The 12868-nt window shown below is 43.0% G+C and overlaps 1 protein-coding gene across 1 annotated transcript; it reads left to right on the top strand.

The window, feature by feature from the left end:
- Positions 1-599: 599 nt before the first annotated feature.
- On the top strand, positions 600-5821 carry LOC124696504 (polynucleotide 5'-hydroxyl-kinase NOL9-like). The gene is made up of 10 exons (XM_047229227.1): positions 600-781; positions 1501-1598; positions 1685-1718; positions 2181-2350; positions 2805-2985; positions 3119-3299; positions 4038-4044; positions 4686-4790; positions 4894-5021; positions 5774-5821. The coding sequence occupies exons 1-10, from the start codon at positions 600-602 to the stop codon at positions 5819-5821; spliced, it is 1134 nt and encodes a 377-aa protein (XP_047085183.1).
- The last annotated feature ends 7047 nt before the right edge of the window (positions 5822-12868 follow it).

The following is a 12868-nucleotide window of genomic DNA, read 5'->3' as shown; positions in this document are numbered from 1 at the left end:
GGCCGGCGGAAGAGCAAGCAGACCGGCGGAATATAGGCAGGTGGGGAAGGAGGGGCGGCGGAATCTAGGCAACAAGCCGGCGGGGTGGTGCCGGCGGCGAGAGAGATACGAGGGGTGGGGGAGATTTTGAGCGACGTGGCGGTGGGGTTCGTGCGTCGAGTCACCGACAGATCGGGCCCTTCCCCGCTTTTCACTCGTCCGGAGTCCCCGAGCGCTCCCCGGGGGGCCGGGGGTGGCGTGGGCTCGCCGGATGGATGAAAGGCCAAATCCGGACGAAAACGAGGAACCGGGGGCGCGACTGAGCCGATTTACGCCGTCCGGATGTAAAAAACGCTCGCCGGGGGCCTGTTCGGGGGACGAGTGGAGATGCTCTTACTAGCACAAGGCACGTCTGCCTGCTGCTCGTGTGAGGTCGTTGAAGACTTGAAGTAGGTCTTGCCCAGTTGCCCGTACACCCAACAAAAATCTCGGGGCACCCCAGTCGCATTCCGCGTGACCATCACCCTGTCCTTGGTTTTTATCAAGTGCCCGATCGGTTGGAGACTGCATAGCGTTGAGTGCGTCTTTGCGAGTGAATTGTTGCGGACAGAGCGAGAGAGATGGGGCTGTGCGGCGGCGAGGGATCGGAGGAGCGGGAGCGGGAGTGGGAGGAGGCGGCGGAGGCGGTGGCGGTGGCGTACGACTCCTGCACCTGGCCGCCGCCGGTGGTGGCAGTGTGCGGCCCGGGCAACAGCGGCAAGTCCGCATTCTCCCGCCTCCTCCTCAACACCCTCATCGGAAGGTTAAACCAACAACGGAGAATTTTGCAAAAGCGTTCCTCCTATTTCCGTGCTGAAGAAGCCCAATTGCATTTTCCCCGTCGCATTTTGCTTTGCCTGACTGCAAAGAAGCTAAACGCAGATACAATCAAATAATTTTTATAGTCTGAAGTTTTTGTTCGGAGCTGGGATGGGTCATGGATTCATGGGTTCCTGGTGATCGACGCGGTTGAAAAGGAATAGTTATTTATCTACTGTAGTAAAATTGTTTGATCATAATGTTTGGTAGATAATCTGAATATTCATTGCATTCCCTTCAGATTCAGTTGGCATGCTATGATCGATTTGTTATGTTATATCCAGAATCATCTGCATTTGGAAATTATGAATGGAATCGGAGTTAGATATAGAGACTACTATTGCCCACTGGTTTCGTCCATCAGACCACTTGTGAAGTATAGCTACTCCTATGTTCCAATAGTTTCTTAGTATGGCTTATGATTTTGGCCAGTGTGAGAAAGTAGTTTCTATGGTCATAACTAATAAGGATGCCTGTAGTTCAAATGTAATCACTGAATGTTTATTTGTGTCATCTGGTAGGTTTGTAAAGTTTATACGGGAGAATAATAGACCAGTTCAACTGGTGGTTGACACAAGTTGCATAGAATTTTTGGAGTTGCTCTGTTTTATTGGTTACGTTTCTGCTGTCGGATCAGTTCTCACTGTTGTTTCACTAAAACAGGTATAAGAGAGTTGCATATCTGGATACCGATGTTGGCCAGCCTGAATTCACACCTCCAGGTTTTGTGTCGCTTCATGTACTTGAGGAACAGACTAAAGGTGCAGACTCAGGGTATCATTTTTTATTCCCTGTTAAATGTTTGACCCCATGGCTGAGCATTCTGTCATTTTTTTTATAACCACAGATCTTACAATGATATATCTACGGCCGCCAAAGAGGTAATTGTATTCATGAGGTTTAGTTATGGGCCGTGTTTTATGCTTTCATATAGCATTGCAATTTACTTACTGTACCACCTTTTGGTGCTTCTAGGAACAACCCACTTCTCAATTCAAAATAATGTTGACGATTCAGGGGTCCAAAGTAGTATTTGTATTCTTTTAAGATATTACAAATGCTGCAACGTCATTGTGAAGTTTGAGTTTCTACTAATCTTATAAATAGCTAGATATCCATGTTAAAAGTCTTAGGTGTAGCACAATAGTCAGCCTTTTATATTAGACAACACTTCATTTTCTAGCTGATTGAATGCGGTATTCAAATGGCAACCACATGGACTAATAGATACTTACCGAAAGGAACAGATGTTCCAATTAAGACTTTTCATGTGCTTGTCTAGTATGGTGTTCCAATTAATATGTTTTCATGTACTTGTCTAAGACTTTTTCCACACATTCTAGGTGCTTCTTTTTTGGTGATGTCGGTGCACACAGGAACCCAAAACTTCTCTTGAGCTACTTATTTGGCCTCTATGATTATTTTCTTCAAGAACTCTATTGCTTTAATGAGACTGATAACCCTCAGAAATCAGCTATACCACTTGTTATTAACACTTCAGGATGGGTGAAAGGTGAGATTTTACTGGCATTGCTCTGCATCAAGGTTTTACTCTTAATTTACATGCTATTGTGGAATGTTAGAAGGGAAAATTATGATATGATGAGTTTCAGACTTTGAATTGGATTGTGGGACAGTAGAGGCAAGCTATTGCCGTCCTGACCAAATTTGTTTCTGGCCATAATAGGATCAGTGCACCTCAATAATTATTTCTTAAGAAAAATGGTTACAAAAACGGACAACCTCATCTTAACTAGCTTCCCGAACAAGCCACATCTAGCTTAGAGATGAATAGCTAACCAGTTAACTTAACAAAATCATGAATTAATATTAATTATGGTAATTCCTAAACCAACTTAAATGGAGTGCCCTAACCTGTATTAGTGTAATACTAATATCTGTTGTTGCTAAATGCGTAGATTTTTTATTGCAATCTCCAGTTTGATATCGTATCGTGTGACTTTCAGGTATTGGACTTCATGTTCTGTCAGAGATATTGAGATATGTATCCCCAACTGAAGTTATTCGGCTACGCAGCCCGTCAGAGGGTAAAAATTTACCAGATGGTGCATTTTGGCTGGACGGACACCAGGGAGATTCGCGAGTTAATCTAATTGTAATCCGTGCATCGCAGAACTCTCCCCGACAGTAAGTAATAATTAATTAAATGAATATACCTCCTCGTCGCCAGGTTTTATTTTTAGTGGGATTTTTTTAGAAATTTGTATTAAAAAAGATATAACTTTAAATCATTGTTATATTAATGACTATGTCAATGCAGTTTGCTAGTGAAGAAGGAGGCACGGATGATTCGTGATCTCAGGTTGATTGCTTACTTCAGGCAGTGCTTGCCAAGGGACTTCCCTGTTTTCTCTTGTGATGACTTAGTTCAGGGATTTTCTGCTATAGATCCCTTCCAGCTCCCTCTTTCGAAAATACAGGTTATTGATCTACATTGCCAGGTGACTGCCTTTACATCTTTATTCAGACCATATAGGAGTGAAGAGTTGTTCTGAATATGTAGCATTTATTTCCAACTTAGAACATAACATTTGATTGATTTGGAAATAAAAACACTACAAAACTAAGTAAGAAGCCGAACCGTGTTTGCTACAATGTGTTTTTGCTAGTATATTGATATTTCATATACATGCATTTTATAAAAAAATAAGAATATAATCATTGCTTGATCACGCAGGCGCACTTGTTAACAACTATGTCTCTAACAATGTCTTGCTAAACGTAATCATAGCTATAATTCAACTAAAAATGTCCTTTATGGAATTAAATTGTCAATGAGATAGAATATTAAAATTGGTGAAATTTTAACCCTTATTTGTATAAAAAGATGTTTACATAATTATTTTTGCATAACAATGAAAAAAATCTGAAATGATAATGCATACTATTGGTTTTCTTACACAACAAAATGGTTTAGCATGTTGTAAAATGAATAAAATAATTGACTACATAAATATAAAATTAATAGCTAACTAGGTCCACGTAATGCAGCAGTAGTTTAGATGTGCTCTCATAGCAACTACTTATAGTTTCAAACGGTATTAAATTGTGTGGGAAAGTTAATTCTTAAGATACAATTCACTGTGTTTAGATAAATTTTAATTTGTACGAAAAAAGCTGAGAACATTAGTTTTGGGTCTTTATACTAATATATAGTTTCTCTGGGTGTGCTTGGACAGGTTTCTGGTGGTGCAGTATATGACTTCTTTTTTTCAAGAACACGCGCGAGCGTCGCGTGTCTTCATTCATTAAGGAAGAAAGAGGTTCATTACAACAAGGGTAACAGGTCAAATCTGACACGAATCGACCCTTCCCCCAACACCCACACACCACTAGGTTGTGATTCTCGCTACCCTAGAGTCCACTCCACCGCCGGCATCCCAAAGCCCGGCTCTACCCCATTGTGCAAATTCTCCTTTGATCCGCTTGCAGAGTTCCATCGGCATGGTGGCACTCTTGTCGAAAACACGGGCGTTTCGCTCAAGCCATAGTTCCCTGGATATCAGGACAATAAGTCCATTGAGCTCCTTCCTCTGCTTGCGAGGCACCCCCGCTGAAACCGTCGGCCACCACAGCTTGATTTCCGTCACCGCCGACGGAGTGAAACGATGCAGCCGTCTTGGCAGAAGCATGTGGTACCAAACCTCCCTGGAGAAGGAGCATTGCACCGTAATGTGCTCGATCGTTTCTGCTTCTTGGCAGCACAGCGGGCACAGGGAATTGTGCTGCATCCCATGCCTCGCCAACCTGTCCGCGGTCCATAGACGATCTCTGAGAACTAGCCACATGTGTAGCTTGTGCTTCAGTGGCGCCCCAGCCGTCCACAGCTCCCGCAGTATATGACTTCTTGAATGGTACTATCGTTGGCCTTGGATCAAGTACATGTCTCCCTTTGTCATCTGAATGCTCCTCCCCATGGTGCATTGGACTTGGTATGTAAGATTTATTTTTAGCTTTGCACTTCTGTTGAATTAAATTTATCGGAGTAACTAATTACTTGCATGGTATTGGTCTTATGCTGATTTTTGTTTTTAGGGTTTATCAAGGCTGTTGATATTCCAGGAAACTGCATTCATCTGATCACACCTGCTTCGCATCACCTTTTAGAAAGTATCGACATCATTTTTCGAAGCTGTATTACAGTTCCTACCTGCCTCCTTCAGGTAACAAGCTGACGGTGAAACTATTTCTTTTCTCGGAAGCTCGAACTTCTGTTTTCTTATTTTCTTTTATTAATCTCCCTTGTGGTAATTAAATTACCTACACTGTGAGAGCCAAATTTTTGGTAAGTTTTTTTTTCTTCTTCTCAGGAATAAGCATTGCACTTCGATTAAATACATTTCCTGATTACCCCCCAAATCTACAATCAATATTCTTGGGCTCTACACTAAATTGTGCATGTCTACAATTCTGACACCTTTTAGCCTTTTTAATCGTTTAAAATATGTTCTGAATTGGAACTTCACATGATCCTGCATCAGTATTGCCGTGTAACCCATACCCCTGTTGTAATGTCTCTCCTGTCCTTTTGATCATGACAACGCTATAATTTGAGGAGATCGTGGGCCTTGTAATGTTTACTCAATGCCATGCATAAAATTATCACTAGTTCAGAAAAAAATCGAAACGTGCTAATGTAATATTTCAAACCTGCTTCCATAAGCATCAGGAATTGATTGAAAGCATTAGCCTTTGCTTAGCACTGACTTCTGGTCCATTCCTAGTATGATACGGTCAGCTAGATTAGTATTGTGTTTTCCTATACAGCGTGCTCGGGTTGACAGTCAGTAAACTAGTTTCTCGACCAACGAGGATGTCCCCTGCTGAATTTGTGCTTGTATTTATGAAGTACGTTCCATCAATTACTTAATCGGTGCGTCCCATGACCCCTTCTCACTCAAACTTATACTTGCAGGTGTCGGACGAAGTGGATGATATAACTGAGAGGCTGAGAGACCTCTAGAGCTCTGTAGGAGTCTACAAATGCATACGATCATCAGGGATAGACGACATGTGTGCTGTCAGAGTGTTAGTTCCGTTAAGAACCAACCTTGGGAAAAATATAATTGGATCTTTTAATGAACTTCATATGAACGTTTTTACTATACGCTCCTTTTAAGGATGCGATTTCGTATCATGGAAACCAGTAAACAATGAGCCTGTTAGTATGACTAACAGGTTCATTGTTTACTCATTAACTCGTTAGTATGATGCCTAACTCGCATCCTAACCTGTTAGTATGAATCAGTCAGTCATTAACTCGTTATACTTCATTGTACTTACGTTCACGCACGCTAGTAAGCATGTTGGAATGTGAGTTTCTACATTGTAGACTATCTTTTTTATTTGTATGGATAACGTGAAGAACTGAAGATGTGATATAGGATTATAGCATAACACTTACTTAAAAGGACGTAAAAATTCTTTTTATAGCGTTTTGGGTATTGGCTTGTTCTAATTTGTGCGACGCGTGACCTTGTGGTGCAGTCGGGTTCTCCTTTTCTCTTTTGGTATTCCATTAGTTAGGGCGATGAAATGACTCCCGTTATAGAAAGTAAAATCGTGTCAATATGACCTTGTTGCAGGGCGATGTCCACGTACCGTGTGTGTGTGTGTGACCACTATGATCCTGGTGATTTGTGAATTGCAGCAATGTCATCAGCAAGTGTCGGTAACACTGGGTGACTTTTTTTTTGGTGCTGCACTTTCGTATCCAAGTATCGATTTTCAGGGTAAAAATCCTAGTTCTGACCTTTATTGGTTGTACTTGGCAATAATGGACTTCTAGTTCTCTCCTTGTTGAGGGCATTGTTGGAAGAGATCCGGGCTTTCTCCAGGGTAAAAACTCATGATCTGGCTTTGTGGTTAGATAGAGTGACGATGATGCATGTGCACTATTCTTTTCCTGAACAACGGGTGAAGAATCTCTTTTATCGACCAGCTGTAGGTCCTTGCTGTTGCGAATCATTGATCACTTTGACAGGGCATTTTTTCTTCTTTTCTTTCTTTTTAAGCTATATGCATCGACGATGTCCGCCGGGTGGTATTTTCTTGATATTATTATTTCCTTTGTCCAAAAGATAGACAATAAGATCGTGAAAATAATTAAAGGTGGCAATAAAAATTCTGAAAATGGCTACACTATCATGTTCGTATGTTTTGTTCATGTCAGTTTTCATGCAAGAAAGACACGTTTTTTGCATCCTCAGCAAAATAAAAAAACAAGATTTAGGGCTAAAAGAAGCAATTTTTAGAATCATTTGAGCACAAAACTTTTCTTTAAATACATGTCAAAACACTTGTACAAATGTTTGTTTATTTGTTTGTTTGTTTGTTTGTTTGTACTGCTTTAGCCCATGCGTCTGTGAGTGGAATCATTCCCTCCCAGGGGAAATGACAAGGAAAACAAAGGGTAACCAACGCTATGGCGCCATTTTCCTAATGACATTCAAGTATATTGTACACTAAAACTACCAGAAACGCGACAGTGGTGGTATTTGCTTGTTGTCATTTTTTATCACCGTGTGCTGCAAATTATAATAGAGATGCCAAAATATTAGACCACTACAGGAACCTTGTTGCTATGGTGCTAAATTAAGTAACAATATAATGAAACCACCTAGGAGCCTCCTCAGCGTTTTTTGCTCCGTTAGCTGCTGGTTCCAGCGAACTGACATACCAGATCGTTCGGGCGTCCCACCTCATCTCCCTGGGGATTTTCTCACCCGCACGCCGCACGTTATGGCTCACCCAACATTGCTGGGCTGCTTCTCCCGAGGTAGACCTGGAAGCCCTCTCGTTGATCGGGCCGAGAATCTCCCGCAACACCTCTAGGTCTCCCTCCTCACGAGCCGGTCTAGCCAACGTAAATGGGCTGCCGTTTTGGAAAAATCTTTTGAAGCTCTCTCTTCAGCCGAGGCCACACATCTCGATCAGAAAAAAAATCAGAGGCCGGTGGCGGATGGAATCACGAAGAACAAGTCAGGGCAATTTTTTTGCACTTGGACCCAACAAAGGAGGAGTGTGATTTAATGAAGAGGATTTCGGACATTCTGGCTAGAGAGGAGATTATGATGAAACAACGCTCTAGGGTCCAATGGTTGAAAGAGGGTGACCGTAATAAATCTTTCTTCCATGCAAGAGCGAGGGAAAGGGGAAGGACAAACAAATTTTTATCTATACTAGCCTTTTTACAGCGCAGGAACAAACAACACCAGAGGTGATTACCAGGTTTGTGCAGCCGAAAGTCACTCAACCCTGAATGAAAAATTGGATGCGCCATTTACAGATATGAAGATTGAGAATGCCCTTCGCCGGGCCCAGATGGTTTCACGGCCGGTTTCTATATTTGGCATTGGGATATCATTAAACATGATGTATGGAAGTCAGTTCGAAATTTTCTTGAAGGAGGTGATATGCCAGATGTGGTGAATAGTACAATTCTAGTACTAATTCCGAAGGTTAAGCAACCTCAAGAACTATCTCAATACAGACCGATTGCTTTGTGCAATGTGCTTTATAAGATTGCATCTAAAGTATTGGCTCTAAGGCCAAGACCCGTGTTAGATGAGATCATCTCAGAAGAACAAAGTGCTTTTGTATCGGGCAGATTAATTACTGATAATGTGATTACAACGTATGAGAGTATTCATTATCTAAAAAGAAAGAAGGGGAAGATTGGAGCTTGTGCTATTAAGTTGGATATGGCGAAAGCATATGACATAGTTGAATGGGTCCATTTGAGGGCAGTAATGTTTAAGATGGGGTTTTCGAATCAATGGATAAATCTGATCATGAAGTGTGTGGAGACAGTCAATAAGAGTAAATGTACAATTCTCGGAATTCTTCAAACCGTCGAGGGGTATTAGGCAGGGAGATCCTATCTCTCCCTACCTCTTTCTTATGTGTGCAGAAGGGTTGAGTTGTCTTCTCAAGTACAGTGGTCAAGCTTTCTTAGCTAAGGGAATCAGAGTGGGTATTCATGCTCCATGGGTATCACATCTTTTATTTGCCGATGATTGTCTTGTGTTTGCACAAGAATCAGCGAGGGGAGCAGAAAGACTATATGCAATTCTTGAGACTGGTCTGGACAGATGGTTAATAGAGCCAAATCTGCAATATACTTCAGTGGTAATTGTGATGTCGAGGTAAAGAACATCACGTGTTGCAGCTGAAGCATTAATTGAAAAATATTTAGGTCTTCCAACAGCCCTTGGACGGTCAACAGATGAGGAATTTGAACATAACTTAACAAAGATAAAGAAGCTAGTGAGGGGATGGTCTCCAAAAACCATGAGCAGTGCTTCTCGGGAGGTACTGGCTAAATCTATTTGTCAAGCGATACCAACGTATTCCATGAACTGCTTCAGGTTGTCCAAAAATTTATGTAAAAAGATAACCAGTTGTGTGGCTCGTTTCTGGTGGGGAGGTGATGAGAGGAAACGAAAGATTCACTGGCGAAAATGGGAGGCAATAGCGATCCCAAAATCAGGAGGAGGTATGGGATTTAGGGACTTCCAAGTTTTTAACCAAGCTATGTTGGCAAAACAAGGTTGGAGGCTTCTCTCAAAACCGGACTCATTGTGTGCTCGAGTGTTAAAAGGCAAATATTACCACAATTTAGATTTTATGTCAGCTAGAAGAAAGAGGATTGCCTCTCATGTTTGGAATGCAATATTGCATGGAAGAGAAGCATTGGAGAAAGGATTGATCAAACGAGTTGGCGATGGAACTACAATCAGAGTTTGGGATGATCCATGGATACCAAGTAATTTTACAAGAAAACCATTGGTCAGAGATCCAGAGTCAAAAATTTCCATGGTAAACGAGCTGATTAATGAGGACATGTCATGCTGGAATTTGCAGAAACTGAAGGAGAACTTTGTAGCTCCAGATGTGGTGTCAATTAGTGGTATACCCATAGGTAGATTCACATATGATTTTTGGGCTTGGTCGCAAGAGAAATCGGGAAATTTTACAGATTGATGGTATGAATTTAACAACAGGATGATCAACCCTATGGCTCCAGTGATAGAGAACGCCGATGGGGAAAATTTTGTGGAAACTTGAGGTACCGCCGAAGATACGGTCCTTCTGGTGGCATGTGATTAATGGTTTTATACCATGTTGGAAAATTCTAAGTCATCGGAACATGGAAGAGATAGCTTTTTGTAAAACTTGTGGGGCAAAGGAAGAGACTATCTTCCATGCTTTTTTTGAGTGTACTTGGGCCCGATTATTTTAGCTGGAGCTTAAGAAGGTTGCATCGATCAAGGTCCTAGTATTGCACCCTAGCTCATGGGTGACTGACATAGTTGATGGAAGCGTTATTCCCACTTCAGTAGCATGTGTGATTCTCTGCGCATGTTGGTCTATATGGACTGAAAGGAATGATATTTGGCATGGCGGAGGAGGCAGATCAATTACGGCATCAGTCCGGTGGGTGTTGGAGACGACATTCGATCTAGCCCAGTTGCGCAAGAAGAAGCCTCCCAAATTATAGAAACCCAAACCGAGGTGGACAAAACCTGAGCTTGGAACGGTGGAGATAAATGTTGACGCATGTTTTCTAGTTGATGCACGCGAAGGGGCGACGGGCCTTGTAGTCAGAGACTATGAGGATCAACTGATCCTAGCACAAGCCTTATGGTATAACAACTCTTCTACTTCCTTGATTATGGAGGCTGAAGCTATGCGGGATGGTGTCCGGCTGGCGCAAGAAAGACATTATCAATGTGTCGAGATACAAACTGACGCTCAAGAGGTGATCAAACTAATGGAAGAACCTAGGGCTGGCAGATCTGAGATTGCTAGTATTTGCCAGGAGATAAAGGAGCTTAGTGGGTTTTTTAGTAGTATACAGTTTTCATTTGTTGGAAGGCTAGCTAATTTTTATTACGCAACAGGTGTCTACATGACTGGAGAATACAGCCAAGGAGTTTATTACCCAACATGGGTGGCTGCATAGTCTAAAGATAACGGCTCCATAACCATGATTTGTTGGCCTGTTTCGAGATCTCTTTTTTGTACTTGAATTTTTATGGTTCGATTGTACCTGCGAACGGCTATGTGCATCTTAGTTATGCAGAGGCCGGGTATATTACGTCAAACTCTGAAGTAATAAAGCGCCATTTTTCAAAAAAAAAAAGCTAATGAGGCGGCCCATGCATGTGCATTCCTAGTAGATATCTTGGCAAGAGATTGTAATTCCACTATTTAAGAAATAAAGCTCCTTAATTCGCAAAAAAAAAAGAATCACGGAGAGGAATGTAACATCCCAAGATTTCAATAAGTAAAGAACAAGGAGTTTCCAATATTCAAAAATAAGAACCAACAATTTTTTTTATTAACACATGTGCTATGCATAGTACTCATACTCAATTCTTGTGTTATTGCCATGATGCTTGTTTGTGTGTTGAGCAATGATGCTAAAACCCTAACACATGATCCTATGATCAATAAGAGAGAAGAAAAAAAAGAAATAAGAAAAATCCAAATTCAACACATACATGTGCTTATGGCCATTTTGCAAAACTTTGACCTAGGCCAATTTGGCTTGTGCCATTGGTTGGAGAATGTCATAAACACTTAAGAACACTTCTTGAATCAAAGAAACTCAAATCAAATCAAATTTGAATTCAAAATGAGCTCACATAAGATAATGGTCAAATCTGCAATTTTTATCATGACACCTACTTTGAGCCTCTGTATTAAGAGATTTCTAAACTAAACCACCTCAACTCTTTGCACCTCATCCAAGACCACATCAAGGTGAACAACTTTGGTAAAGCACACCCCTGCAAATTATTTCTAAATTTCAAATTATGATCAAGCCAAAGTGGCAACATTGAAACAAATTCTAGATTGTGCCACTTTTGAAATTTCACAAACCAACTCCATTTTGCACAGCACCACCACCATTGTGTGCCAAATAATATATGATTCAACTCCAACAAAATTCATTTCAAAATTTGAAAGTTTCTCTCTTGCGGCCATTTGACCGAACACCTTGTGTGCACCATCCCTGCCAACTCTATACATGCATATATCCAGTGTGTTTTTGCCCAAACCATCAAGCTTTGCTCAGCATTGGTACCCTCATACACTCCTTGCATCATGCCAGTACCAGAGACACACTTGTTTGTGCAAAATATTCAAGAACCATGCCATGCCGTGACATGACATGGGCATCACCATGCCACTCCTCTCTCTGGTCAACTCCACCGAGCACCACCTTGCCAAACGACTTCCTCTCATTCTCCTGGACACGCCAGTACCATCCATCGTCAGCGGAGAGCACCAGACGCGCCAGCCCGAGGACGCCCAGTGACGTCCACGACGCGCCAGAGCGCGCCGCGACACGCACTGGACGCGCCAGAGCGTCGAAGCCCCTCGTCACGCTCGTCCTCCGTTTGATCTCTCCTCGCGCCAGCAGCTCCACCACGTCACCCTCTACACGCTAGACACGCTCACCTGCCCGCGGGAATGCTGTAGACGATGCCACCGTCGCCGACGTCCGCCGCGGTACCGTGAGCTCCTGTCAAGCTCACGAGCTCGTCTCTGCATCGTTTTCACCGCAATCAAGCGCTACGTGACCGCTGTGACATCACCAACCTGCTCGCGTCATCGCCAGCCCCTCTGCGCCCCTATAGCAACGTCGCCATGGACGACCCCTCCGCAGCACCACGGCCTCGCTCCGTCGCTATAAAAGGAGCACCCCCGCGCCCCAATCCACCACACCATCACCTTCCCCTACTCTCACTCACTCTCCTCGACCCCTCTCTGCTCGACATTAGCCACCACCGCCCTCCAATTTCATCGTCGGAGCCCGTGAGCCGTTGCAGAAGCCGCCGGTGATAGACGCCACCTCCCGCGACGCCGCCAGTACCAGACGAACCGCCGTCCTCGACAACGTCCCTGCGCACCTCGCCGACGACCGCCGGAGCGCCGGTGAGCTCGCCAACGCCCTGCCCGTGCCGCCAGTGAGCTCTCCTCTCGCCGTCGACGACGA

This window comes from Lolium rigidum, chromosome 3, assembly GCF_022539505.1.
Source record: "Lolium rigidum isolate FL_2022 chromosome 3, APGP_CSIRO_Lrig_0.1, whole genome shotgun sequence".
Classification (NCBI taxonomy): Eukaryota; Viridiplantae; Streptophyta; class Magnoliopsida; order Poales; family Poaceae; genus Lolium; species Lolium rigidum.
The sequence above is the reverse complement of the archived record's forward strand: the minus strand, read 5'-3'. Positions and strand labels throughout refer to the sequence as shown.

Bases quoted from the DNA above. Each gene is read 5' to 3' on its own strand.
- LOC124696504 (XM_047229227.1), top strand. From the start codon at position 600: ATGGGGCTGTGCGGCGGCGAGGGATCGGAGGAGCGGGAGCGGGAGTGG. The intron at 4,791-4,893 runs GTATGTAAGATT...TTTTGTTTTTAG, and splicing joins CCCATGGTGCATTGGACTTG to GGTTTATCAAGGCTGTTGAT. The intron at 5,022-5,773 runs GTAACAAGCTGA...TTATACTTGCAG, and splicing joins TTCCTACCTGCCTCCTTCAG to GTGTCGGACGAAGTGGATGA.